Here is a 27185-nt window from a genome sequence, read left to right as displayed (position 1 = left end):
TACATTAATCAACATCTTGAAAAGGTATAAGATTATCGAATAAATTTGGTCGACACCTTTCCACACCTCCTTGTTCATAAAGTGTCATTTTCGCCCCAGACCCGGAGAAATCTGAAAATACATTTTTTCTGCGGAGAATGGAACTTTGTATACATTGAAATTTGTCTGAATTTACTGTTCATTTAAACCCAACATTTTTTTGTAAGTCCTTATTAATCGACTTCTTAATCTATAGGCCCCGCGCACACTTAAAAACTGATAAAATTTTAATCACTTTCTCGGGTGATTTTATATCGATTTATAGCATTCCACGAAGTTGTAGACAGTAGGATTGTTCATCAGATTCTCATTTTTAGTATTTTTTGAATGTATATAGTACCAATTAGTAGCAAAAATGCGAATTAATTTCATTAAAAAACTTAAGTTTTCAATTAAAAAACTTTAAAATAAAAAGTTGTTCTAGACCCCCCGATAGAATATTTTAATTTTACTTTCAAATGAAAGGGAAAAGACCATTCTTTCATATCCCGAAGTTTTATAGATGCCGATTTTTTCTGAATAAAGTTGTTCGACAAAGACACCGTGCTTTTAGACAAAGCGAAAGAATAGTTTTTCAGACATTGTTGAAGAAAATCCGCAAATTTTTTTTTTTTTCGTCAAACCAAAGATATGTATCGGAAAGTACTGTCTCTCTGTTGGGAGTCGCCGAGAAACAATTTTTTTCTATACAGTCCTGGAAGTGAAGGATTTAGTTACTTAGCCTCCCATTTAATTACGTTCCTAAGAAAGCGTTAGCCGCTAACTGTACAGTATGAAATCAAGCTTCCATTGGAATGTAATGGAAAATAGACATAATTTATCGCACGTAGCTCAATCGAAGGAAAAAAAGTCCATGTAATTAAAAAAACGATTACAGTAGGTTGGAAATGTAGCACGAATGCCGGAAGCAAAACTAACCAAAATGATTTGCTGCAGAGAGAACCTGCAACAGGACATCGACTAGCATTCAGGAAGATAAAAAAATATAAATCCAGATAAGGCAACCTGCAAATCTGCAATTCAGTCAATCTTGATTCGGAACATTCGGACTGTTTTGGAAATGATTTATTGTTTAGCTTATTGTGTTATTTTATTATACATTTTAGTTGTCCTTTTTCACGATTGTTTGTCGACGTGGGAATTTCGAATAGGTTCAATAAATAACATTTTGCCCTTAAAAATTAAATACTTTATTACTGTTCAATAATTTAGTTGTATATACATTCCAGATTCTGTTTCTCTAGTTTTATTACACGGTCTCCTTTTCTTTGTAGGTTTAGCACATTTTAGCTGTCATAAGTTTCCAACAAGTACAATTAGGTTATATTAGATAAAATTTATGTTTATCTTAAATGTTGTCATTCTCAAGCTGTTTTCTCGCAAACATTGGGAATCATTTCTATATTACAGATAGAATTTCGTCTTATTTTTTTTTTATTAAAATTGTAGTAACCTTTGTTTCAAACCATCGTTTTTCTTTCTTCCAATCTTTGTTTTTTTTTGTATTCCAGACTCTTCTGTGTTACTAGTATTATTATTTTGTTTGCATGTTGTATACGTGATTTGAAAAAGCCATAGTTAGAATGGGGTTATGATAGTGCCGGCATGTTCCAGTTTCGTTCATTAGTCAATTGTTCTGGTTCTCTTTCTACACTGGATAAGGATACTGTTGGAATTTTTGAGCTACCAAGAATACATGCAAAAATATTTGTTTTTATTTTCGATTCATTTGCTCTTACTGCTAAACGTTATCTCCACTTTTAATTTTTTTTTCTGGTCTTGCTGAGATTAGATGTACACAGCGAATCAAATTTAGAGCAGCCAACCTAATCAGTCAGATTATGGAGATTATTTTTTTTTGTATTGATTTAATTTTCAGTGAGTGATTTATTTTACCGTAATGATCGCTTATTTGACATTTAATGCACAGTTCTGATGTTGGTTGTAAAACATTTAACTAGCCTCATATCGCTCAATTTTCCCTTGTTGTTGCATCTGATCGATGGGTGGTTTCACAATTTAGTAGCATTTTCTTGCAGCTTATTGTATTTATACGATTGCTCCTTCAATCTTAACAAATTCGACGCTAGTATGTAGCTTTCGTTCAGCGGCTAGAATCATGCTGGGTGAAACGAGTGCAACATAACACTTTTCCTCCAGTTGAAAAAAGCAGCTCAAGAAGCAAGCCTGTCAGTTGTGTGTGATTTGGATGATGAAAGAACGACAAAGTCATATTCCTTGAAGTAGCTGTCGGTACTGGTTTCTGGGAGGAATCTGGAATGGACTGATAAATGTGTCTGTTGGTAAATTGAGCTGGAAGGAAAATTGAATATAGACTGATACACAATAGCATTTCCAATCGAAACAAACTGTTCGCATTTATGTGCTCGTGTTGACCTAATTTTATCCGAGTTCTGTTTCACGTTACTATGTATAGATGGGCTGTGCGGTTGCTCGAAAGCACGCAGATGGAATTTGCGGTTGATTGATCCTGGTTCTAGCTGCAATGGTGGTTTTGTATTAGTCATTAGGGAAAGATTTAAATGATGTAATAGAGCATGGAATTGCGCAGTTGCAATGACTTTATAGAAGAACACTGAAACACTGCCAAATGAAACGTGAGGTTACGTTTTAACAGATATAGGTCACAAACCTATCAGACATTGTTTAAAATTGATCATATTCAAGTCGATAGGGTGCAGAATATATGAGAAAGTAAAAAGTTTAAATGAATATCAATCGAATGTCGAGAAAGTTTTCCTAGAGATAGATCGACCGAGGTTCGACGAAATATCGACTTATCTGCACTGACAGGGAGGAGTACATCCCTAGTAGCAATTGAGGTGTTATGGTAGTTTTATAGCCACTGATAAAACTTAGATTGCACTTGTAGCGTGCTATAAAACTTCAATTGTTACTTGGGATGTATCCCCTACAGGCCCGTAGCCAGGATTTTGTTTCGGGAGGGGCTTTAAAATTATTACATAAATCAATAATTCTAATCCGATGAAATTTTGAGAAGTTCGTTAAGAAAATAATTCCAATTGTAGGACAATAGAAACTAAAATCCTAAAAACATTTTCTTTTTCGCAAGAAAGGCAACGTATTGACGGATTATTGATGTTGAATTTGATTTACTCGTTACAACAACGGATATTCACAAATTCATATTATTTATATGCTATTCGAATATGATAATTCGCCATGGAGCTACAAATTGCAAGCTATTCTGAACTACACGTTTGCAAGTTGTAGAGGACGCTAAATCGAAAGGAGTACTCAATTCGGCTCCGCAATTTCCCAACAGCCGAGTAGTCACCCAAGTAGCACACTTTGTTGGTATGAAGTATTGTTATCTGGATGTGGAACAAAGAATGTTATTTTGAATACCTAAATAATTACCTACTGTACGACCCAAAAGGCGCACGTTGAGGTGAGATATAGAACAAGTTTTCTTTTCTATATATTCAGTTCACTAATGCTGTACTCGATTACACTTGCCCAGGATGTTTGACAAGTAGTATTATTTACAATCCAAAAGTTGTGGAATAGAACATGTTAACACGGCAATGGCAGAAAGTTTACTACAAAAACAAATTGAACACGATTTCATAGAAACATGTTCTAGCTAAGTTTATTTTCAAATGATAGTCGAATTAAAAAAAAATATCCCGCCATCGAATCCATATTGAAGATATAAACTCAAGAAAATATATTTCATATTATGCAATCAACATGGTTTCAGTGGCGGGAAAATACTAAACGAAGTGTATATTTACTGTAAATCGTGGAAATTCCCCTAAATTTCCCATGGCCTCTGAAAATAGCAGTTTTTTGTAGAAATATAAAATTTATTCCAGTAATTCAATTTTAACTACGCACCCGTGAATGCACCAAAATGTAAAAAAAAGTGATTAAATTACTATTCCTGAAACACTTAGAAAAAATTCATGCTAAAAATTCAATGTAACGAATTGAAAACAATTATAAATGCTTTGGTAGCTTTTTTCTATATTTTGAACATGGCCGGGGAGGCATCGGTACAAATGGCACTTGTTGTGTATGTATCACTGTAGAACATCGTAGGGACTTGACTCACTATTTTGTTTATTACTCAATATACAGATAATTATCACCACATCAATTGATTTCAATAGTTTTGGTAAGTCCTCGTGATACAATTTCATAATAAAAATCGGCTGGAAACGAAAAAATATGCGCGGTTGAGCGAAGCGAAATATCGAATCGAGCGATATAGTTTTCATACACAAGTATTTTTGTTACAAGAGTACTTATGTGGAACATGAGTAGTTCTTATGTTGATCAATATGTTCTTATTAGGCATTCCATGAAGCGTTTCTGATTACAGTCGTGATTCGCTGGTTGGATACTTTTTAACTGGACCGCTTTTTAGTTGGACCTCCGCTAGTTGGACCATTGTCCAACTAAAAAGCATCTGAACGTCAAAATCTCGTGTCAAATTTACTTTGACAATCAATCTGACAATATTTAGAGATGTGAACAAATGCATTTACACTGACAACATCTCCTTTGGAGAGTTTTTGACATTTATCAGTCGGTCCAACTAGCGAATCAAATTCATTAGTTGGACAAGGCTGTGGCCCAACCAGCGAATCACGACTGTAGCTGATATTTTTGTTTATCTCTTCTCGTTTATCAGTGGGACTTGTTCCAGGTCGGCGTCCGACTAAATTGACGTTTCGAGCTAACATCAAACGAATAGGCACTGAGAACTGACATACAAGTAAAGTTTTCAACTTGTGTAAGAAATTAAACTGTCGCTTTGAAATGACAACAGCAAGTAGCAACTTGTCACAGGTCGGCGCATCGATCGGCTAGCAATCGCTATACGGAACTTGTATGCAAACTTGGATTCAATGGTGACTAACGCATGCGAGCCTGTATGCGATGGTGATTTTCAACGTATTTTCATTTGAATGTTTACACAGGTTGTTCGGGAATATTTGTTCTAGCTTATATGTCTGTTCTCTGTGGAATAGGATCAACGACATTCGGTGGATATATTTTTCTGTTTGCGTAAACTAGCAAAACACGGGAAAACCAGGGGTGGCATTTGCATCTCGAAACGAAAGGTTTATTGTATGCAAGCTTGTATTAAAAAGACGATTCGAAATGGTTCCATAATGTCGTCCCAGTAGAGCGAAACAAATAGGTTGTCAAACCCCTCTGTGAAACGTCAAATACCCGGCTCGTGAAATGCCTGATTGTGATATCGCTGTAGACCGTTGTAGAAACTTGCAAGAGCGATGCACTATATTATTTTGTTTATTACTTACCATACAATTGATTACAAGTGCGGCAAATGGTATTAAAAGTTTTGCTCTATCCTTGTGAGCAATGCAATAAAAAAATAGGGCGAAAAACGAAAAATACTCGCATTTAAGCGAAACAAAGTTTCGAATCGAGCACTACAGTTTTTATAACAAGTTTTTGATTTCTAATGTAGAACATGTAGTTGTGCTTATGATGTTCAATATGTTCCTAGGCAGAAGTAAAATATTTCTGAGATCGCAGTAAAACATCGTTGGAACCTGAAAGAACGACATACTATTTTGTTTATCACTCGGCCTCCAGCAGGGATGTCAGGTAATTTTTGGTGAAATCTGGCACAGCCTATGTGAAATTCTGCGCAAATTTGTGTTAAGAAAAGCGTACAAGTTTGTTATGAAGCGAGAAGTGGCGACATTTTTTTAGTTTTTGCGAGGTAAAAGTTGATAAATGCATTATAACAGAAAACTGGAAATTTGTGCATTACACAGAAAACTGTGGAAGTTTGCTGTTTTAGAAAACTGTGCAGCATATTGAAAATCTGTACACCTGGCATCCCTAGCCTCCAGTCGACTACCAGTGCAATAAATGGCAAATAAAATAAATAAAATTGAACTGAGAAATATTAAATATTCGCATATGAAACGAAATCTCGAATCCAGCGCAACAGTTTTCAATCACAATTTACAGTTTACTTGGTTGTTCTTATGTAGTATCGTTGAACGAAATTACTTGATCCGTACGTTCTACAAGCAGTAAAATAAACCCATAAAACACTTATAAATGAAATGAAAAAATGATACCAGCGTAACTAAGTTACGCTGGTATCATTTTTTATTAGATTATTGTGGTATCACTGTGGAACATAATATTGATTTGTTTCAGATTCCTTGACAAATACCGCAGTAGAACAAATAAATGTTGTATCTTATTTGTCTCAAACAATTCGAACTTCTTAAACATAAAAACCACATATAAGCCTTCTACAAAACATCTTTCGCTAATTTTAATTTCTTCACATGTTTAAATTGCTACTTGGGCAGCAAATTTAGAAACTGATACCTCAGTAAAGTGAGATTTGTTAGCTGATTTTCGGTGAAATATTTTCCGAGTATCAGCTATGAAACGTCGCCTTTACTGAGATGTCAGCCAAAAAATTGTTTACTGAAATCTCAGCTGTTGAGATTTCGGCAAAAGAAGCTGAAACTCGGTAGAAAAAATTAAGTGTACAGACAAATATTGTTAGAATGTTCGAAGAGAGTGATGAAATTTGCACCTAAGCTTCTGAGTTAGCAGGCGATTTGTGGATGCGCAAAAACGATTCCACTTCTATTTTCTTGATTTGGCGTCTTGCAAATATGACTAGGTCTATGGCATCATGCTAACACAATTTTTTGATATATTCTATTTGAATAAAACTATTTTCATGGCTGGCTGGGAAATCAGAGCCCCAGCCAGAAGTGAAGAAAAAGTTATACAAATCGAAAAAATATATTACTTAACACTGATTACTACTATATTCTAATTTACGTAAAACTTGTTAAATGTATCATTGATGACACTATCAAAATAACTAGCAACTACAGCTACACGGAAAACACCGTTCATAAATTCATGAACAAAAGATCATGATATCGTGAACTGAACGATTTACAAAAATCGTGACCAAATTCCTCAAATTGTGAATAATAAACCTCGTATTCATGAAACTATTTGTGTTTCTAAAAAACTAGTTCACCCCAAGTACATACATGGCGTTACATTTGAATGTTTGGTTGGGTTACTGTTGTTGTTCCCTAGACATGTTTAGTTTTTGCTATGATGCTTGTTCATAATTTGAGAATACACAGCCGACAGTCAAACGATGTTCATGATTTCAGGGATATATTCGCGATTTTTGTGATTTCTCATCACATTAGCGTGCTTTTTTATTCATGAGTTTGCTATCGGATTTTTCTGTCAGACTGGCGGGATTTACGTTCATGATTTCAGGATCATAGTCGCGCATTTCGTAATTTCTAATCACGTTATCTTTATATTTTAGTCATGAATAGAGTGATTCATGTTCATGATCTCAGGACCTTAGTCACGATTTTTGATATTTTTATCACGAGTAAAGTGATTTTTGTTCATGATTTCAGGAACTTACCATGATTTTCGTGGTTTCTATTTACGTTTTCGTGATATTTTAGTCACGAGTAGAGATTTATGTTTATTTATGTTCTTGATTTCAGGATCTTATCGATTTTTGAAATTTTTGTCACGAATGGTGTGGTTTATGTTCACGATTTCAAGATCTTAGTCGCGATTTTCGTAATTTCTGTTCATGTTATCCTGATATTTTATTATAGAGTTTACTTTACAATTTGACAGGTGACAAGACATCACACTGAACCTCATCAAATGAATAACGTTGTTCGAGGCCCTAATAGTTTTCTTATATGTACTGCTCGTACCTATTACTGGTCGCTAGCAGCTGAACATTTCATGAAAAAGTGCATGGAACAAAAATGATTCCACGAATATTACCCCAAATTTCATTACCATTCATTTCATTACCATGTTGCATGAAATTGAAAAGGATAAGGAATTTATTTTAAATATTACAAGCACACAAAATATATCGCAAATCATGTACTATGAATCATGAGCTAGTTCACGAATCCATGAATAATATTTCATAATTTTGTGAACTATTTGACGAGCACGAATTGTCAAACGTATAGGGTAAGGTGGGGCAAATCCGACTAGAAATCATGAACCAATTCACGAACACATGAATAACATTTTATGATTTCGTGAACTATTTCACGATCACGAATGGTAAGTAGTGACTTTTATGTTAGGTATCATGAAACAGCTCACGAATACATAGGGTAGACGTGCCCTTATTAATCTCATTAGTCAGTATGTCACATTATTTAATTGATAACTCGACTTATAGTGACTGGATTGCGCTTAAATAGGTATCATCATCTTTGCTACGTACCTAAGAAGAAGTACATGTAAAAATTTTGCCTGTAAAATGTAAAATGCTCCCGTTTGAGCGAAGCGAAAAGTCGAGTACAACGTACCCTTATTCATCCTACCATTTAAGCTAATGAGTTGAATAGAGATAGCAGATACTGCTCTAACTAACGTGTTCAAATGGGTGAGATGAATAGAGGAGCTAAGATGAATTAGGAAGCAGTAACCCTACATATTTGATGATTTTGTTAACTATTTCACGAGCATGAATGGTAAGTCGTGACTATTACACTAGGATTCATGAACCAGTTCACGTATCCATGAAAAATATTTTATAATTTTGTGATTTATTTCACGGGCACGCATGGTCCGTCGTGACTATTATACTAGGAATCATGAATTAGTTCACGAATACATGAAAAAAATTGTATGATTTTGTGAACTATTTCACGAGCACGGATACAAGATCGTGACTAATATATTAGGAATTATGAATTAGTTTACAAGGATTGAAGGGATTAATGAATAAAATTCCGAGTTTCGTGAACTAGTTCACGAGAAAATATCCAGAATGTTTTGATTTTGTGAACTAATGTTCCTAAATCTATGAATAACATCATAAGTCATCCTTTGGTTTTATGAATAATATTCATAAAGTTGTGAACTAGGTCACGTACAGAAAATCGATTTGGTAGTGACATGGCTGAAACCGTGACTAAAGTTTTCAAAACAAAGACAAATATTTTGTCTACACGTTGTTGGCTACACAGTACAGAGAAAACTTGAAGAACATATACCAACATCTCCATGCTGTTCCGCATATGATCGCTGCTACAGTGATGAGAAGTTTATATAGCTCTTTCGAACAGCTACCCATCATGTGTCGCTATGGCCTATGGTGTATGCAGGCGTTTTAACGAGTAGATGTTTGTCAATTCGGGTTCAGATGCTACCCGTTAGCTTTTTTTAGGAAGGCTTAGTTCCCAATACATACATACAAACAGAATAAAACAGCGGGAAAGTGGTACAAAGCAAAAGGCGTCAATGTCGATACTGAAATACCGACGCAGCGGTGGGGAGCCAATTGATATTATCTCACTCATCATTAGTGTAAAGCGTATATATGCCATTTTACTAGTCAGCGAGTACATATCGTCATGGAACGGGTTGTAACGAGGTGTTTTTAGCGAATAGATGTTTGTCGGCTCTAATCTAGCAATCTGACGGTTGGATGTAAGGTGTAAGGTGGAAAAGAAGGGAATCTTTTGTGAGATTTGTAAGCAGCAATTTGATACGAAACCAAATACTAACAAAGGCTCGTTGGGTGTGAGTGTGTGTTATCGAGGGATCATGAACCAATTCATGAATACATGAATATTTTATGATTTCGTGAACTATTTCACGATCACGAATAGTAAGTCGTGACTATTATGTTAGGTATCATGCACCAGTTCACGAATACAAGAACAATATTTCATGATTTTATAACCTATTTCACAAGCATGAATGGATAATGTATCGTGACTAATATATTAGGAATCATGAATTAGTTCACGATCACATGATCAATATTTGATGATTTTGTGAACTATTTCACGAGCATGAATGGTAAGTCGTGACTTTTGTACTAGGTTTCATGAAGCAGTTCACGAATACATGAAAAACATTTCATAATTTTGTGAACTATTTCACGAGCATGGATATTAGATAGTGACTAATATATTAGGAATCATGAATTAGTTCACGAGGATTGAAGGGATTCATGAATAAAATTCCGAGTTTCGTGTACTAGTTCACGAGAAAATATCCAGAATGTTTTGATTTTCTGAACTAATGTTCCTAAATCTATGAACAACATTATGAGTTAACCTTTGGTTTTAAGAATAATATTCATAAAGTTGTGAACTAGTTCACGTACGGAAAATCGATTTGGTAGTGACATGGCGACAACCGTGACTGAAGTTCACAAAACAAAAACACATGTTTCTACTAATAAAAGCGTTATGCGGGCGTTACTGAAGGGAAATTGAACATAATTATAAAACACATGATTTTTGTTCATGGTCCTGTTTTCGGAACGTAAAAACGTGATTGCTCCAGAATGTATGGCACTTTATTCACGATTTTGGGAATATTTTTTTCCGGGAGCTCAATAACTTCAGCATCTCTTACTTCCGACACATGGAAGGAAATACGTAGCACTTACCTTCCCTTTCCGAAAGAGTAAGTAAGGTGTAAGGCCAACTATCTATGACGATTTCGGTTACACTTTCTAAGTCAATTCGTCACTTTGTTGAACAAATATATTGACACTAATTTGCTTAGTAGTTGGTATGTTTTATGAAGAAAAGTAATTTTCTCTATTTTTTCCACAAAACTGTTCGACTACTTGTACAAAGCTGTAGTGTCTGTTTGGTTACAGGGTCATTTTACCATAATTTAAGAAACAGTTTCAATTAGTTAAGCTGTAAGACGTGAGCGTCTTTCGAAAATGGAATCGAGTGCTTTGAGTGTACAGAATAGACAGTTCTTAGTTGAGATACTTCAACCCGCCGGTTGCCATACTGCCTCTAGACTGGTTTGCCATTTCATAAAAAATTAAAATATCGAGAAATGAAAATCTTTATTACGTCGCTTGTTATCGTTCTAAAAAATCTCAAAAAACTTGTTTGAATTTCACAGTTACACACCAAAAAATAATGAAATTTAAACGACATGTAAATGAATACGAATGTAAACATACAACGATTGAATTAAAATTTTGATTGAAAATTACGTTAAAATTGAATGGAGCATCAAACAGCATACAATTTTACACTTTCATTCGTGTAATATTACATGTCATTCATTTTACAGCAGTATTCGAGTAAAAATACTTTGAAATGTATTGGTTTTCCGTTTAAAGAAACTCTAATTTTCAATCCACGTGTAAAATTATGATAAAATTCGTTGAAGAAAGTACTATAAGTCGTGTGTATTTGTGGGGGACCTTAATTTTACATTTATATTCATGCTCCAAATATGTGCATGAAAATAAACTTAAAATTACAAAATATTTTTTTCTGTGTAGTATTATAAGTCCTATTTTACAGGATCTCGAGCGTCAAGAAAAATTCCTAGGCTTATTTTTTGATGCTCTAGTGTATGTAGTGTATCCCGTTAACTAGTTTACCCTGATTAAGTTTGTAACTTTATCGTCGGGCTGGAGCTGCCTATTTGCGTAACTCTGAGCAAATAGACAAATATTGTACATTGTATTAGGACCATTAGCACAAACTTCCGAGCTACTTATTTCAGAAGCCGCCAAGATATCGAAAATGTCAACTGGAACTCGTATTGATAGTGTGTCCTAATTTAATTTCGGCTAAACTTAATGAGAAACGTTATCTGATCAGCATAGAAAAGGGGATTCTTTAGTTCATTCAAGACCGGTTCGGCTGTGAATAGCTTTGTTCTACTTAATATGCAAAGTCGTAACTTCCGTGGGACGCTCTTTTGCGGACGAATGAATGTGATGTTGCTCATTTAGCCCGCAAGCGGCATTTCCGTTAGTAATAAAGAGGATACAATTGTTTCTAATTTCATCGGTTGCATGAATATTTTACAGATTTTTCAAGTGGGTGGATATGATTCGTGGGTGTCATGACACGACGAATTAAATATTTATCTAATCTTTTCAGCGGTGGTAACCTTTTTGCTACTAAAAATGCCACTCACTTCCCCGTGCTATACTAATTTCGGAAAGCTAGTCCACGGTCTTGGCCTAACCATCCGAACAACAGACAAAAAAGCACATCACATACAAACATTCATTACGACCGTCCAACTCTCGCTGAAAGTCAGTGTAAAGTCACATTTTCATAATTTTCCACCTGACGCAACAGGGAATTCACTCTCAGCCGTGCTGATGCGGGTGCCGTCGTGGGAAAGCGTTCGTTGTTACTGGCAGATCATTTTCCGGGTGTGATTTTTCAAATTTTTCCCTTATACGAGCTCAGTACGGACACAGGTACCGAGGTAGGTAGGTAGGTACACAATGCTTGTTTCCTATTTCGCAGAAGACTTTTGATACAACAGAAACATTCTCGCGGGGGAAATGGAACAAAGCAATGGCACTGAAGTGACGATAAAGTTCCAACATACATGTTTCGGCACGTGAACGGATTTTTGTTGATGTATTTTTTCTTGAATTCCGTTGCGTACATTTTTTGCGGGTAGAATAAGGTTGGCTTCTGAAAGAATTTCAACTCAAATGCATCATCCAATTTTCGCTCAATCGGTTACGGAATCCGCTGTTTGCATATAAGCCGTTTGTGATGGTAGAAATAAAGAGCCAGTTCTTCAAACGTGGGCTCCCCTTTGTTCGCTAGGTCGAAGGGGAATTGTGGTACAATGAACAATGGGGGGAGGGGGAGTATTAAATGAACAGTTAGCCATATCAAGTCTATATTTATTAAATTCAGAACCAACTTCACAGAAACGTGACCTGTCAAGTATTCAAAGAATATTGAAACCATTTGTTTTGATAAAAAACTATCGAAAATGAAATAAATATGATAAAAATCAAATACAGCATTCACATCTACCGCTGAAGTTAAATTCGGCATGTGGAATATAAGGCCTTTTGAAGTGAAATTTGATTTCATTCTAAAAATGGGGTTACATCATAGTAATTCAACCTATTGCAGACTTTTCACTGCAATAAATAAACATAATGACAAAACGGCTCAATTGGCGTGGTTCTTTAAAAGTAAAATATCTTAGGGGGTAAAATAGGGGTAAATAAAACGTAAATCATAACACTCCAAGTAGGACCAAGCCTCAAAATTAGTCGGAACGGTAACTTCAAGTTGCTATATCTTCATTGTTCTTCAATAGATCCGAAAAAAATTAACAACCATGAATAACCCCAAGTTTCTAGATTTGTTTAGGGAAATTCAATTTTTCCGTGTCAAGTTTTTTTTTTTGCTCACAAGATCCCCTGTGACTATGCATTGCTCATGTCTCGCATTGTAAGACTCGCAACAACATCAACTTTGCTCGAAAAATTCAAATAAACGCTGCGCATTGCATACATATAGGACATTTTTGAAAGATACTGCAATATTCATGTATGGGGAATATCAGATATACGAGCAAAACAATTTGTTCTTTCAACAGCATGGTAATGGATATAATTTTTTGATAGTAGAAAATAACAATTAAAACCTGAAAATCGTTGATCTCGGGAAATATTTCTATGTGGGCGTGAGGTACTGGGTATTTAACACTGGCTTGGCGAAAAATACAGAAACTTTACATAATCATTCTGAATATAGACACATTTTTTAAAATTTGTATCATGTTGGGTACGACGGACACAGTAGGGTAGGGAAGGATGAACATATTTCTTACGCCAATACAAAGCAGATTGCCGTCAAAATGCATACCCGTGGGCTATTTTTTGTTATCGCTACATTGTGATCTACCGACAAAAAATAGAATTTATTAGTCGAGAAGCGTCTCACTCTGCCCTTATCGTATCTCCATCTTTACCAATGCTGCATGTTCATCTTACCCACTTCAGGTGTCCATCTTTCCCATACCACTTTTGAAATGACGATTTTGGGCCTCTTTTTCATAATCATTTTAAACATAGCACCGTTCCCCTTCACGCCAAAGTGGCAAAATAATGCTAATACTAAATTGGGGTAAACCCCTGTTTTTATGCATAGGTAAATATAACCGAACTTAAATTAAGTCATATTTTTTGTGTTTCGGATCAGAACTTCTGTACAAACCGGGACATCAGTCTCGATCAGTCGTTTACGGTACACATAAGTTGTGTGTCATTTTTTTTTGGATTTATTATCTAGCTAGCGGCTCAGTCAGCTGTTACTGACAAGGTGAATCCGAAACTCAAAAAATTATTACTTAATTAAAAAACTGCCAACGTCGAGTTATGATTAAGAATGCTATTGTGTAGTGTTTTTAATCGCTGCATAGTGAAAACTGAATATGTAGGTGTGATACATACCAGTTTTGTATTGTGACACAGCTCGTTGAAAGCTGACGGGTGAGAGACGATAAAAGTAACAATGATTGCTCCATAACAATTTCACTGCTCGGATTTTGATCTGGTTCTAGCTCACGGTGTGGGTCTGATTTTTAACCGAAGAACTTATCCTGGACGTTGAACAAATAGCTTAGACGGTAATCGTCACTTTTCAGCTTATCGTTCGGCTGATGTCGCTGCCGTTGTGATTGTGATTGTTCCGTTTGCTTGAGTAGATTGTTGCCACTATCGAAATATTCGTCGTCATCACGTTGCTCATTCACAATCCGATCCGGTAATTGTAACAATCTGTCATCTGTAGAGAATCTCAGCTCCTGTGGATGAACAGATTCTCTGTTCAAAGCATTTTCCGCATCCTGTTGTCCCAGCCGTTGCCCCAGTTGACGTTGTTCCTGTGCGAAAGTGAGCACCCCGCTGCCGTCATTGCTGGTACTAAGACCGGTACTGCTAATTGGTTTGTGTTCATTAAAGTCAGCTGTACCCTCACGGTTACGGCTGCGATTGTTTTCTCTGTTGATAATGGTAGTCTTTCGTTCCGTCGGCTCTTCCAGCTCATAGTCCTCACTGTCGAGTCGTCGTTCTGGTGAAGGTCCATAGCGACGTTGGAAGGGCAACGAGTTCAAACGAACCTGGCCGGTACGCAGTGTGCTCTCCTCTTCGGTCGGTGGGAACTCGCGGTGACTTCTCTTCCCAATCTCGCGTAGGAGGACTTTGTTCCGCTCAACCTGTAAAGAGGGAATGGCAAATAATTGCGTTGTAGTATCAACTGTAAACGATCGTCAGCGGTTAATTCATGTCGGTTGGATACAGTTGTACGTGTTACGCTATAAATCATTTGGTGTGTGCTGACTGGCCGATTGGTCCCATTAGAGTGCGATAATGCACAGTATGATAATAAGTGTGCTTCTGCAATATTAATTCCCATAAGGGAAAATTGGATTAAACCACTTTGCGCATTAAGGGTACAAAACCCAACTTAAATTAAGTCTTATTTTTTGTGTTTTGAATTCATCTCGTCAATTATTAGCACTAACTGAGTGTCTAGCTGGACGATGTATCTAAACTAGTACCCAAATTAGTACTAGTTAGACACAAATAATTCGAAATAGTTCACACGACATATGTGACGGGTCAAAGCAACTGACTTGTCCGAGTGATGTCCCGGGAAGCAAATACAGAAGTTTTTGGTACTAGCTTAGATACATCGTCTAACTAGACACCCAGTTGGTACTATTTACTGACGAGCAGAATTCGTAACACAAAAAATAAAACTTAATTTATGATAGGGTTTGTGCCCTTAATGCGCAAAGTGGTTTAATCCAATTCCCTAATGGGACTTAATATTGCATAATTCCAGGCGTTTGGCTTCCTAGCCAAAAGACAAGAGTTCGTTTTCGCTCTCTCGCCAGCATACCTGAGCTTCTTTATTTGCTTCTCGGGATATCACTCGAAACAAGTCAGGTGCTTTGACCCTTCGCATATGTCGTGTGAATTGTTTGGATTTTTTGTGTCTAACTAGCGCTAATTTGTGTACTAGTTTAAATACATCGTCTAACTAAACACCCAGTTGGTGCTAGTTAATGACGAGACAAATTCGAAACACAAAAAAAACTCAATTTAAGAGTGTTTGTTCCTGTTTCAATAAAACAGGTTGCAATTATTGTGGCAGATTCATTTATGTTAACTTACTTTCGAAGCAAGATTCGTCATTTCCACCAACAATTAAAACCAATTGAAATTGAATTCAAATTTTAAGCGGTTGGTTTTAATGAACTGTAAAACTACACAAAGAATTACCATAAGTACGAAAACAAATGTTCTGTTGTGAAATAGTACAACAAAACGACGAAAGTAATGTGTTGAATCTAATCTTTAGTCTAAGCATAATAGTATGACCACAGACTTTAAACGGAACTGTATTTGGTGTCTAACGCATAAGTTTCCGTTTATTCGATTAATTTTGCACGACAGAGTAGTGTGACACACGCGATAGTAAAGCCACTGGACCATCTGCGAATAAACACTTTCCTAAGGAAAGTTGCTAACTTCCCGTATCGAGTAGGGGAACGGTGCCAAAGACGGACACCTTAAGGTTAAATAGTAAATTCGACTCATCCATTGCTCGCAGGTAAACCGTGATTTAAGATCATGTTGCATCAATTCTAATAGTAATAACATTTCAAACAGAAATACGTTTAAAATGGTTATTAACAAGAGGCCTAAAATTGTCATTTCCAAAGTGGTATGGGAATATGGACTCCTGGGGTGGGTAAGAGGAGCATGCAACATTGGTAAAGATGGTCAGGATAAGGACAGATTGAGACGCTTCGCGACCAATACATTTTATTTTCTGCCAATACATCACAATGTAACGAAAACAAAAAACAGCCCACGGGTATGCAATTCGACGGCATTCTGCTTTGTATTGACGTAAGAAATATGTACAACTTTCCCTACCCTACTGTGTCCGTCGTACCCAACATGATACAAATTTTCAAAAATGTGTCTATAATCAGGATGATTATGAAAAGTTTCTGTATTTTTCACCAATCAAGTATTAAATACCCAATACCTCATGCCCACTTAGAAATATTTCCCGAGATCAACGATTTTCAGGTTTTAATCGTTATTGTCTACTATCAAAAAATTATAACTATTACAATACTGTCGAAAAAACAAATTGTTTTGCTCGTATATCTGATATTTCCCATACGTGATTATTGCAGTATCTTTCAGACCTTTTAGAAATGTTACCGTATTTGCAGTTTGTGAGAAACGCAAGGTGTCCGTCTTACCCACAGTGTCCGTCATAGCCGACTTTCCCCTACCAAATATCTATGACCTCGTTTTTCTTTTATTGTCAACCCCACATGGCTGCAGGTTTTCGGATGGTGCAGTATATCATCAGTAACCAAAGCAAACAAATTGAAAATAATCCCGCAACAAACAAACAAACTTACCACTCACAGCCACTCGAGCTGCTTTTCGGAAATTTAAGAGAGTTCGCAACCCCAAGGGTTTGCACTGTTCACTCGGTGGTTTTTTTTCGGGGGATCGAACAATAGCCACAGCTCACCCGGTAGTCCATCGAATATAAATTATTGACAAATCGAATTGTGGGAATCTTGTGGCCGGGATGGTGGCAGTTGGCTGATGGACGACGGTGCGCGGTGAGAGTTATCGAAATTGAGAAAACCGGGCGTAATTCAAAATCGATAGAGATTTTAGAGTTTTCTGTGGTTCAATAGAGAAAAAGTGATTGGATTGTGGGTGGTGGTTTGATGCGTTGAAAATTGGTTTTGAATTATAGAAATTATAGAGAAGGTGTGGAACGAAAGGTTACTGTGGTTGCAGATGATAACCCTAATTATGTCTATTTTGTGTGCAGACTGTAGCTATTATGGAAAATTCAAATTGAATCCAATAGCAATTTATTATTATCCTATTGGATTGGAAGAAAATTTTAATCCAACTCGAAACCGTCATTGAGAAGATTACAGAAATATCTATCACAAGCTGTAAGCATGAATAGCCATCCGCAACATGTCACGAAGGAAACGAATGAATCCTCTGGTGGTTACCTGAACTTTAATTTACTTTCAAGATGAAACACGTGCATACGCCACAACTGAGAGCACACTTCCAGCCCATTTCATTCCACATATAGGATGAAGCACATAGGACTAAGCTAATCATCCGAGTCACGTATTTCTGCTTTCGCTCTAGGCTCAGTGGAAAGCCGTTGTGTCAATTTCCTCGTTATCTCAAGACATTCAATCAAGTTAAGGATTAAAGATATTTCCGATACGAAGTGCTATTCACATTAAACCGTTATAGAGCGCCTTTTAACATCAGTTACTTTAAGATAAAGCTTCCCGAGTAGAAGAAAACAGCCTTAGAATAATAAATTCAATTATTACATATCTAAAATTTGACTAACTCTATTAGCCATTGATAAATCTAAAAAATTGAACATTTTCAGTGAATACTTGAAAGATAATGAAAGAAAGAATTACAATTTCTAAACAACAACCACAATTTTGAAAACTTCCCATTCAGGCACTAGAGAATACAATGTCCTGTACATACATACATAAAGTGAGCCATCAAGTATTTATTAAAGAAAGCGACCGCAAAATCAATCAAGTTATCAAGTTATCGGCCGGTTATTTCCTCCTGCTCGGGTAGCCTTCATCGGCACCAGCCATCACGAACGGAACCGGATCAGTTTGTTTCATTTTCTGCCCACCCTCGGTCGACGTTTCCACGCAATTCAAATCGTACAATCTAGTAACTGCTTGGTACGATGCTTGCACAGTCATGAGTTATTGAAGCACTTGTGAAACCCCAACAACCGTTAGCAAATTGAACAACCGAGGCGAGAATATGTTTTCATTAAGTTTTCTATTGAATTCCGTACAGGTAAGAAAAATGAAGGTATATATACAATTCAACAAGCAATCTACACTTCGTTTGAAGTGGTTGGCACCGCGCCATTGCATCGACATCAATTTTGCATGTTGGTGTTTCCCTACTTTACATTAAAAATCAGTGGAGCAGCTCCCAAACCAAAATATATTAAAATAAAGAAAAAAGTTGACTGATGCTGATTAAGCTTATCTAATTATAATAGATTGAATAATACTAAGTGGGACTACACAGAACTGATCAAGATTGGGACTTTTTAAAAAATATGAGACACGTAATATTAAAATGAAGTAATGCGCCAAAAACATCGTAGACTGCAAACTTTAACATGTTTTAGTCTCTGTGACAGTACTACATATAGCTAAAAATATTTCTAAAATATCAAATTTTCCTAATCAAACTTATTTCTTTTTGTGATACATTATGTCGACTCAAATAAGTTATGTAGAACAAGCTTGCTTATGAATTATGAATTATGAATCATGCTTGAGACTACTAGTTTCTGCTATTCACTCATAGAGGATAAATGACGGCGCCAGTGGTTAAGCAGTAAGCGTGACCGCCATGTATTCCGCCTGGGTTCAATTCCAGCCGAGGGCGTTAAGATTTTTCTAAAGTGAAAAAATCTGTGGTAACGCCTTCCTTCGGAAGGGAAGTAAGGGCGTCGGTCCCCGGCCCATAACTTGATGGATGGATATCTAGTCCAGATAATGGAGTTATCTCTCTGGCGTCGGTAAAGAAGAAGTAGAATCCAGCTTCTATACTTACTAACAAATATCCTTCTCCCGTGATACTTGTGGAGCGCGCAGTAGTATATACGGCCTCTAGCAAAAGCACGTATCGGACTAACCATTCCTTTCCTTTCCTTCCGCGATCTATACTCGAGCCTGGCCGGCGCCGGTATTGATCAATAAACACTTTAGGATTACAAGGAGTTGCACATTGAAAGATGTTTCGCTACTCCCAAGCATAATTATCTACTTATTGGCATATTTACGCAGAAAATATATATAGGGGGCGCGACATGCTTGAGGTGGATGTTTTGCGTATGAATTATCAAATTGGTAGAAAATTTTCAGAAGTTGATGTAATTTTTGTATTTTTAAGGAAACTGACCATATTCGTATAAAAAACTGAAACTAATGTGGAATTTCCACTTTTCCTGCAAACGAGGGATGCGGTAGCATATTTTTGCCTTTCTCATATAAAGAAAGGCTATGCAATCACTGTAAAAATCGACTTTTTAACCGAGGCCCGGAGGGCCGAGTATCGTACACCATTCGATTCAGTTCGTCGAGATCGGCAAATGTCTGTGTGTGTATGTATGTGTGTGTATGTGTGTGTATGTGTGTGTGTCATTTAAACTCACACAATTTTCTCAGAGATGGCTGAACCGATTTTCGCAAACTTAGTTTCATCTGAAAGGTATAACGCTCCCATAAGCTGCTATTGAATTTTTAGTTGATCCGACTTCCGGTTCCGGAGTTACGGGTTGAAGAGTGCGGTCACACAGCAAATTCCCATATAAACTGGTACCACCATGATGTTAAAATAATGTAAAACATATTAAAATTGATGTAACATTACTCTAGTTTGCGGGTCTGGATCACTAATGATCAATCAAAGCAGCTTTGACCACATTGGCCACCTATGACGGTTCATGACGCCCTCGGGGAACCCGCCAAGTTCCTAAGCTAATATCACACCCATTCCACAACGAATTCTCTACCGATTTTTACGAACTTAATTTCAAATGAAAGATACAGTAATGCCATTGACTGCTGCTGAATTTCATTCGGTTCTGACTCTTGCTTCCGGAGTTACAGGGGTGTTAGTAAGGATACACTGGAATTTCCCATATAAATCGGTACAATCGTAATACCTCAGAGGCTAAAAACTATTGAAATGGTCACCAAATTACTTCTAATCGTAGATCTAGATCACTGATTGCCAATCAAACATTCTTTGAATATATTGTCCACTATCGACGATTCCGGAAGTCCGGAATTCCGGGCATATTCCACAATTAAAGTCACATCGGTTCATCGGTGATGACTGAACCGATTTTCTCAAACCAAGTCTCAAATGGAAGGCAAAATATGCAGTTGAGTATTGCGTAGCCGCCCCTTCCCCCCCCCCCCTCCCCACCTTGCCCTTACACCTCCCTCCTTCATCACTCCCCTCTTCTTGGATCACCCTCACGCCCAGATTTCCTTCATACACCCCGTATACCGAAATAAGATGAAGGATTTCTGACGCATCCTCCACACCCACTCTACTAAACCCCCATTCCCTACACGTTCAAACGCATTCCACCAACCTTTGCAAATAATAATCACATGAATATAACATTGAACTCATGCTTATTAAGCTAATTAAATATTATTCTTTTGCCTTTCTCATATAGAAAGGTTATGCAATTGCTCCAAAAACCGACTTTCTAACCGAGGCCCGGAGGGCCGAGTCTCATATAACATTCGACTCAGTTCGCCGAGATCGCAAAATATCTGTGTGTATGTATGTGTGTATGTATGTATGTGTATGTGTGTATGTATGTGTGTGTATGTGCGGATTTGTTAACAAAATGTCCCCATCGGTTACTCGGAGATGGCTGAACCGATTTTTACAAACTAAGATTCAAATGAAAGGTATAATATTCCCATAGGTTGCTATTGAATTTCATTTTCAACCGACATCTTGTTCCGAATTACGAGTTGAAGAGTATGGTTACAAAACAAAATTTGTTGATTTTTCCAAATCGGTTTCTCGGAATTTTCTGAACCGATTTTGACAAACTTAATTTTAAATGAAAGGTCCATCAGCTGCTGTTGAATTTTGTGTGGATCCGAGTTCTGGTTCCTGAATTACAGGGTGATACGTACGATCACGCAGCAAATCCCGATTCTAACGAATTCTGCGATGAATGTAAAAAGGTGATTTTTTTCCAAAATGTAAACACAACTGTTGAATTTGTAGATCTAGGTCCCCAACAGTCATTCAAAGTCTCTTTGGCCACACTGGCCACCATCGACGGATCCGGAAGCATCCAAAGTCAGAATAACGGTTATATTGGTTTCTCGAAAATGGCTAGATTTGCTCAACTTAGTCTCAAATGAAAGGTGTTGCGTCCCCAGAAACTGATATTAAATTCCATCTCCATCCGACTTCCAGCACCGGAGTTACGGGTTGTGGAGGTCGATCACATAGAAAACTCCGATTCAAACCGATACCGTGATGAATGCAAAAAGGTGCTCTTATATATACTTACCAAGTGTAATAAGAATGAAAGACATTTCCATAAAGTTATATTGTACGAACCAGCTATTAAATCATAATTTGGAGAAATGAGAAAGGCACAATTGCACCTCTAGGTGGATTAAAACAGGTTTTTAATTTTTCTGATTGTTTGACTACTCACGATTAGTCTGCGATGCCTCTACAGATTAAGCCGTGAAATACGTTCTTGACACCTGTACACATGTACAGTGCTACGCGAAGCATTCTGAGAACGCACATAATGCCACGAAAAGGTTTCTACCTGAAGCGCGTGTCTCGAGCCGAGAGCGTTCCATGACGACCAGGACGCCGCACAGTGGCGGGTCTTCAAACAAAAGTCGGACAAAACCTCAAATGTTACCCAAATTGGCTGAAAATCACAATTTAAGCTAATTTTGAGGTGCTGAGCTCATTTTTGATGTCAAAAGTCGTAAAATATTAAATGCATTTTCCCATACAGTGTCATTGAACCTTTCTTATAACTATGATTCCGTTTACATGATAGATTTTCCGTTACTGTTCACCAATGTCAGCAATATCATAAAAAAATGAAGAACACTACTTTAAATCCATTGTATAACGTGTTGGTTTACTGTAGATTGTCTAACTATTTTACACAAAACACCATGCGCCTCCATATCAGCAACAAAGCTTCAAAATCTCCTTAAAACTTTTTGCGCACCTAGGCGCAGAACGAGGCCATGATATTCGAAAAGTAGAGGTTATTTCCCATAGAATGTATACTATGTGACCGTTCCGAAATGTTTCCGAAATTTGTACAGAATACATTAGTGAAAAAAGTATTTTTGATCTGACCACCTCAAACATATTTAAACTAAAAAGTCATAGTTCCAAGCAAATTTACCAAATGTATTTTATTCACTAACCAACTACTTTCGTTCCTCTACACAATGAGGCTAGTTGTGCTAAAATCGGACCAAAATCAAAAGAGCAACATGCATATGAAGTGAACAGAGCAATGGTGGTTTCGGAAATGAAAATCATTAAAAAATCCGGACTTTGCTACGTTTAAACTCTTGTTAAAAATCTTGTTCTTATCCAATGACCATAAAATTTTGAATATACATCATTCAATACATGAGAAATTTGGGAAAAATATAAAATATAAATATTTCAAAAATAAATTTTTGAGGTTTTGGCCAGCCTCCAGCCACTGTGCGCCGCTTCGAGCAATGTCCTTTTTGATGCGCGGATCGAAAATCCCGTTTAACACAATGCGGTAGATACTTATACGTTTAAAAAATGCAAAGGAAAAAAATTTGTTTTAATCCACCTAGTGGTGCAATTGTGCCTTTCTCATTTGTCCAAACTACGATTCCATGGCTGGTTATGTTCAATACAACGGTGGAAATGAATATTAGTGCGATTTGCACATATATACAATGGATCGACAGCCACGATCTTGAGATGCTATGTGTCGACACTGAAACATCGCTTGAAACCAGCGGCGGATCAAAGAGGAGGATCCGGGGGGTCCGAATCCTACCGAAAATTTTCAACTTGTTAATAAATTTTAAACTAGTTTCAATATTAAAGTAGCAACCCCTCACTGGATACTCCTACCTACGCCTAAAAAAGTAAAAAAAATCGCCGGGGTTAGGTTGACGAGTGATTGCATAACCTTTCTATATGAGAAAGGCAAAAATAAGAATTTTATCGTTGACGTAATTGCAAGCATGATAGAAATTAACAAACCGTAATTCACGAAATGACGAAATATAACCGTGCTCCGTTTAATTGCACCTGAAACATATACATTACATGCGTAATGACATAAAATTAAACTTACTGCCATTCAGAACAACCGCTATATGTGGAGTAAAATTACGTGATTTACGAAATACAACGTCATGTAAAATTAAAATCAAACTTAAAAGTAAGTCATTTTTGATGCTCGTATATACCGGGGTCAGGATACGTAAATTTACACGATTTTTTCTAGGTATATGGCCAATGTCAAAGCGACTTTGGAGTGTCATTAGTGATTTAGACTGTTATAGTGGTATCAGTTTATATGTGTGGTCGCACTCTTATAATTGTGACTTCAAGAAGCATCACTCCTAAGGCCCAACGAAATCGTAAGCTTCTTTTTTGTCGTTTTATCAGCGAGAGAATCGAAGCCCCGAAGACATTGGATCATTTGTATTTCAAATTACAAGTTAATTGAAACTAGAGAACAGTAACAAGCCGGGCCTCTGAGATCCCTTGTCTTTTTGTGGGTTAAAGCCGTAACTCTGGAAACGGATTCAAATCGACATAAAATTAAATAGCACCCAAAAATTTTTTCGACGTACCACAATATCTAGTCGTTTCATGCATTTTGGAGATATTTGGCATCGAAAGTACGATGCTTCGATTTCTGAAACTTCATGTAGTCCCCTTAAGAAAAAAAAATGTTTCGGCTTATGTGGGTATTTTCGAAACCATATAACCGAACCGTACGAAATTTTATAGTATGGCGATTATATACCTTTCATTTGGGACTAAGTTGTGAAGATCGTCCCAACCCTCCCCGATAAAGTGATGTGAGTTTGTTAATTTTTATAGGTGGCGATTCTTCCGGGGCACTTCCGGAACTGTCTATGATGGTCAATGCGGTCGACGAGACTTCGGTTGGCCGTCAGTGACCTAGAACGGCTGATGCAAGTTGTTTGACACAAAGATATATTCATTTTAGCGAAATTTTTACCTTTTTGCCTTCATCGAGGTATCATTTTGCGTCGGAATTTTCTATGTGACCGCATACCACAACCCGCAACACCGGAACCGTAAGTCGGATCAGAATTAAATTTAATACTATGTTCACACTACAGAGTTAAAACATGTTATAATAATTAGCAACAAGAAAAATGTCATCAAGATAGCGTTAAAACACGTTTTAACTCGTAGTGTGAACGTTGTATAATAGCAGTTTACGGGGTAGTAAAAGCTTTCATTTAAGTTTGGTTTAATCGGTCTAACCATCTCCGAAAAACCGATGTAATTATTATTCTTGGATACTTCCGCCTGGGCTTCCGGATCCGTCGATGGTGGTCAATGTGGCCAAAGAGACTTTGAATGACTGTTAGTGACATAGAACTACAAATCCAAGCAGTTGTGGTGACATTTTTGAAAAAATCTCACCTTTATACAGAATCCGTTGAAATCGGGATTTTCTGCGTGATCCTACTCATCATCCTGTAATTCAGAAACTAGAAGTCCAATCTACACAAAATTCAATGGCAGCGGATGGCAACGTTGTACCTTTCATTTAAGACTAAGTTCGTGATAATCGGTTCAGAAAATTCCGAGAAAACGATGTGGACAAATTATAACAAGATTTTCTATGAAACCGTACTCCTCAACTCGTAACTCCGGAACCGGAAACCAGAATTAAATGAAATTCAATAGCAGCCGATGGGAGCCTTGCACCTTCCTTTCGTGACTAAGTTTGTGAAAATCGGTTAGCCATCTCCGAGAAAACGATGTGGACATTTTGTTAATATATCCGCACATACACACACATACATACATACATACATACACACACAGACATTTTCCGATCTCGACGAACTGAGTCGAATGGTATAAGATACTCGGCCCTCCGGGCCTCCGTTAAAAAGTCGGTTTTTGGAGCAATTGCATAACCTTTCTATATAAGAAAGGCAAAAATCAAATTTTGGAAAATTTTGAAAGAGAACCTACCCTTACTTGTAAGTATGAATCTCCAAAAAACTGTCAAGTATTGGAGGAGACAGCAAAATGACCGGATAACAAATTATGATCACTCAATTTTGTAAAAAAACGATCATTTCTCGACGCGTTTGCCTTTCTCATATAAAGAAAGGCTATGCAATCACTGTAAAAATCGACCTTTAACCGAGGCCCGGAGGGCCGAGTGTCATACACCATTCGATTCAGTTCGTCGAGTTCGGCAAATGTCTGTGTGTGTATGTGTGTGTCATTTAAACTCACACAATTTTCTCAGAGATGGCTGAACCGATTTTCGCAAACTTCTGATCCGACTTCCGGTTCCGGAGTTACGGGTTGAAGAGTCACACAGCAAATTCCCATATAAACTGGTACCACCATGATGTTAAAATGACGTAAAACATATAAAAATTGATGTAACATTACTCTAGTTTGCGGGTCTGGATCACTAATGATCAATCAAAGAAGCTTTGACCACATTGGCCACCTATGACGGTGCATGACGCCCCCGGGGAACCCGCCAAGTTCCTAAGCTAATATCACACCCATTCTTCAACGAATTCTCTACCGATTTTTACAAACTTGATTTCAAATGAAAGATACAGTAATACCATTGACTGCTGCTGAATTTCATTCGGTTCTGACTCTTGCTTCCGGAGTTACAGGGGTGTTAGTAAGGATACACTGGAATTTCCCATATAAATCGGTACAATCGTAATACCTCAGAGGCTAAAAACTATTGAAATGGTCACCAAATTACTTCTAATCGCAGATCTAGATCACTGATTGCCAATCAAACATTCTTTGAATATATTGTCCACTATCAACGATTCCGGAAGTCCGGAATTCTTCGGTGATGACTGAACCGATTTTCTCAAACCAAGTCCAAATGCCAAATACCAAATGGAAGGCAAAATATGCAGTTGAGTATTGCATCGCCGCCCCTCCCCCCCGCCTTGTCCTTACACGTCCCTCCTTCATCACACCCCTCCCCTTGGACCACCCTCACGCCGGCATTTCCTTCATCCACCCCGTATACCGAAATAAGATGAAGGATTTCTGACGCGTCCTCCACTCCCACTTTACTAACCTCCCATTCCCTCCACTTTTAAACCCATTCCACCAACATTTCAAAATATAATCACATGAAGATAACATTGAACTCATGCTGATTAAGCTAATTAAATATTATTCTTTTGCCTTTCTCATATAGAAAGGTTATGCAATTGCTCCAAAAACCAACTTTCTAACCGAGGCCCGGAGGGTCGAGTCTCATATAACATTCGACTCAGTTCGCCGAGATCGCAAAATATCTGTGTGTATGTATGTGTGTATGTATGGATGTATGTATGTATGTATGTGTGTATGTGCGGATTTGTTAACAAAATGTCCACATCGG

General features: G+C 37.2%; 1 protein-coding gene across 2 annotated transcripts in view; it reads right to left on the bottom strand.

Moving 5' to 3' along the window:
* Window positions 1-1213: 1213 nt before the first annotated feature.
* Window positions 1214-27185, bottom strand: part of LOC131696151 (uncharacterized) — a 134989-nt gene continuing 109017 nt past the window's right edge. For both annotated transcript variants that reach the window (XM_058984691.1, XM_058984690.1), the window contains exons 4-5: window positions 14333-15096; window positions 1214-2323 (exon numbers count right to left, since the gene is read on the bottom strand). In XM_058984691.1, the coding sequence (XP_058840674.1) occupies window positions 14464-15096 (633 nt within the window). In that variant the 3' untranslated portion in view covers window positions 1214-2323; window positions 14333-14463. The remainder of the gene's footprint in view (window positions 2324-14332; window positions 15097-27185) is intronic.

This window comes from Topomyia yanbarensis, unplaced genomic scaffold, assembly GCF_030247195.1.
Source record: "Topomyia yanbarensis strain Yona2022 unplaced genomic scaffold, ASM3024719v1 HiC_scaffold_8, whole genome shotgun sequence".
In the NCBI taxonomy this organism is placed as follows: Eukaryota; Metazoa; Arthropoda; class Insecta; order Diptera; family Culicidae; genus Topomyia; species Topomyia yanbarensis.
Note: the sequence above shows the minus strand (reverse complement) of the source record. Positions and strands in the feature narration are given on the sequence as shown.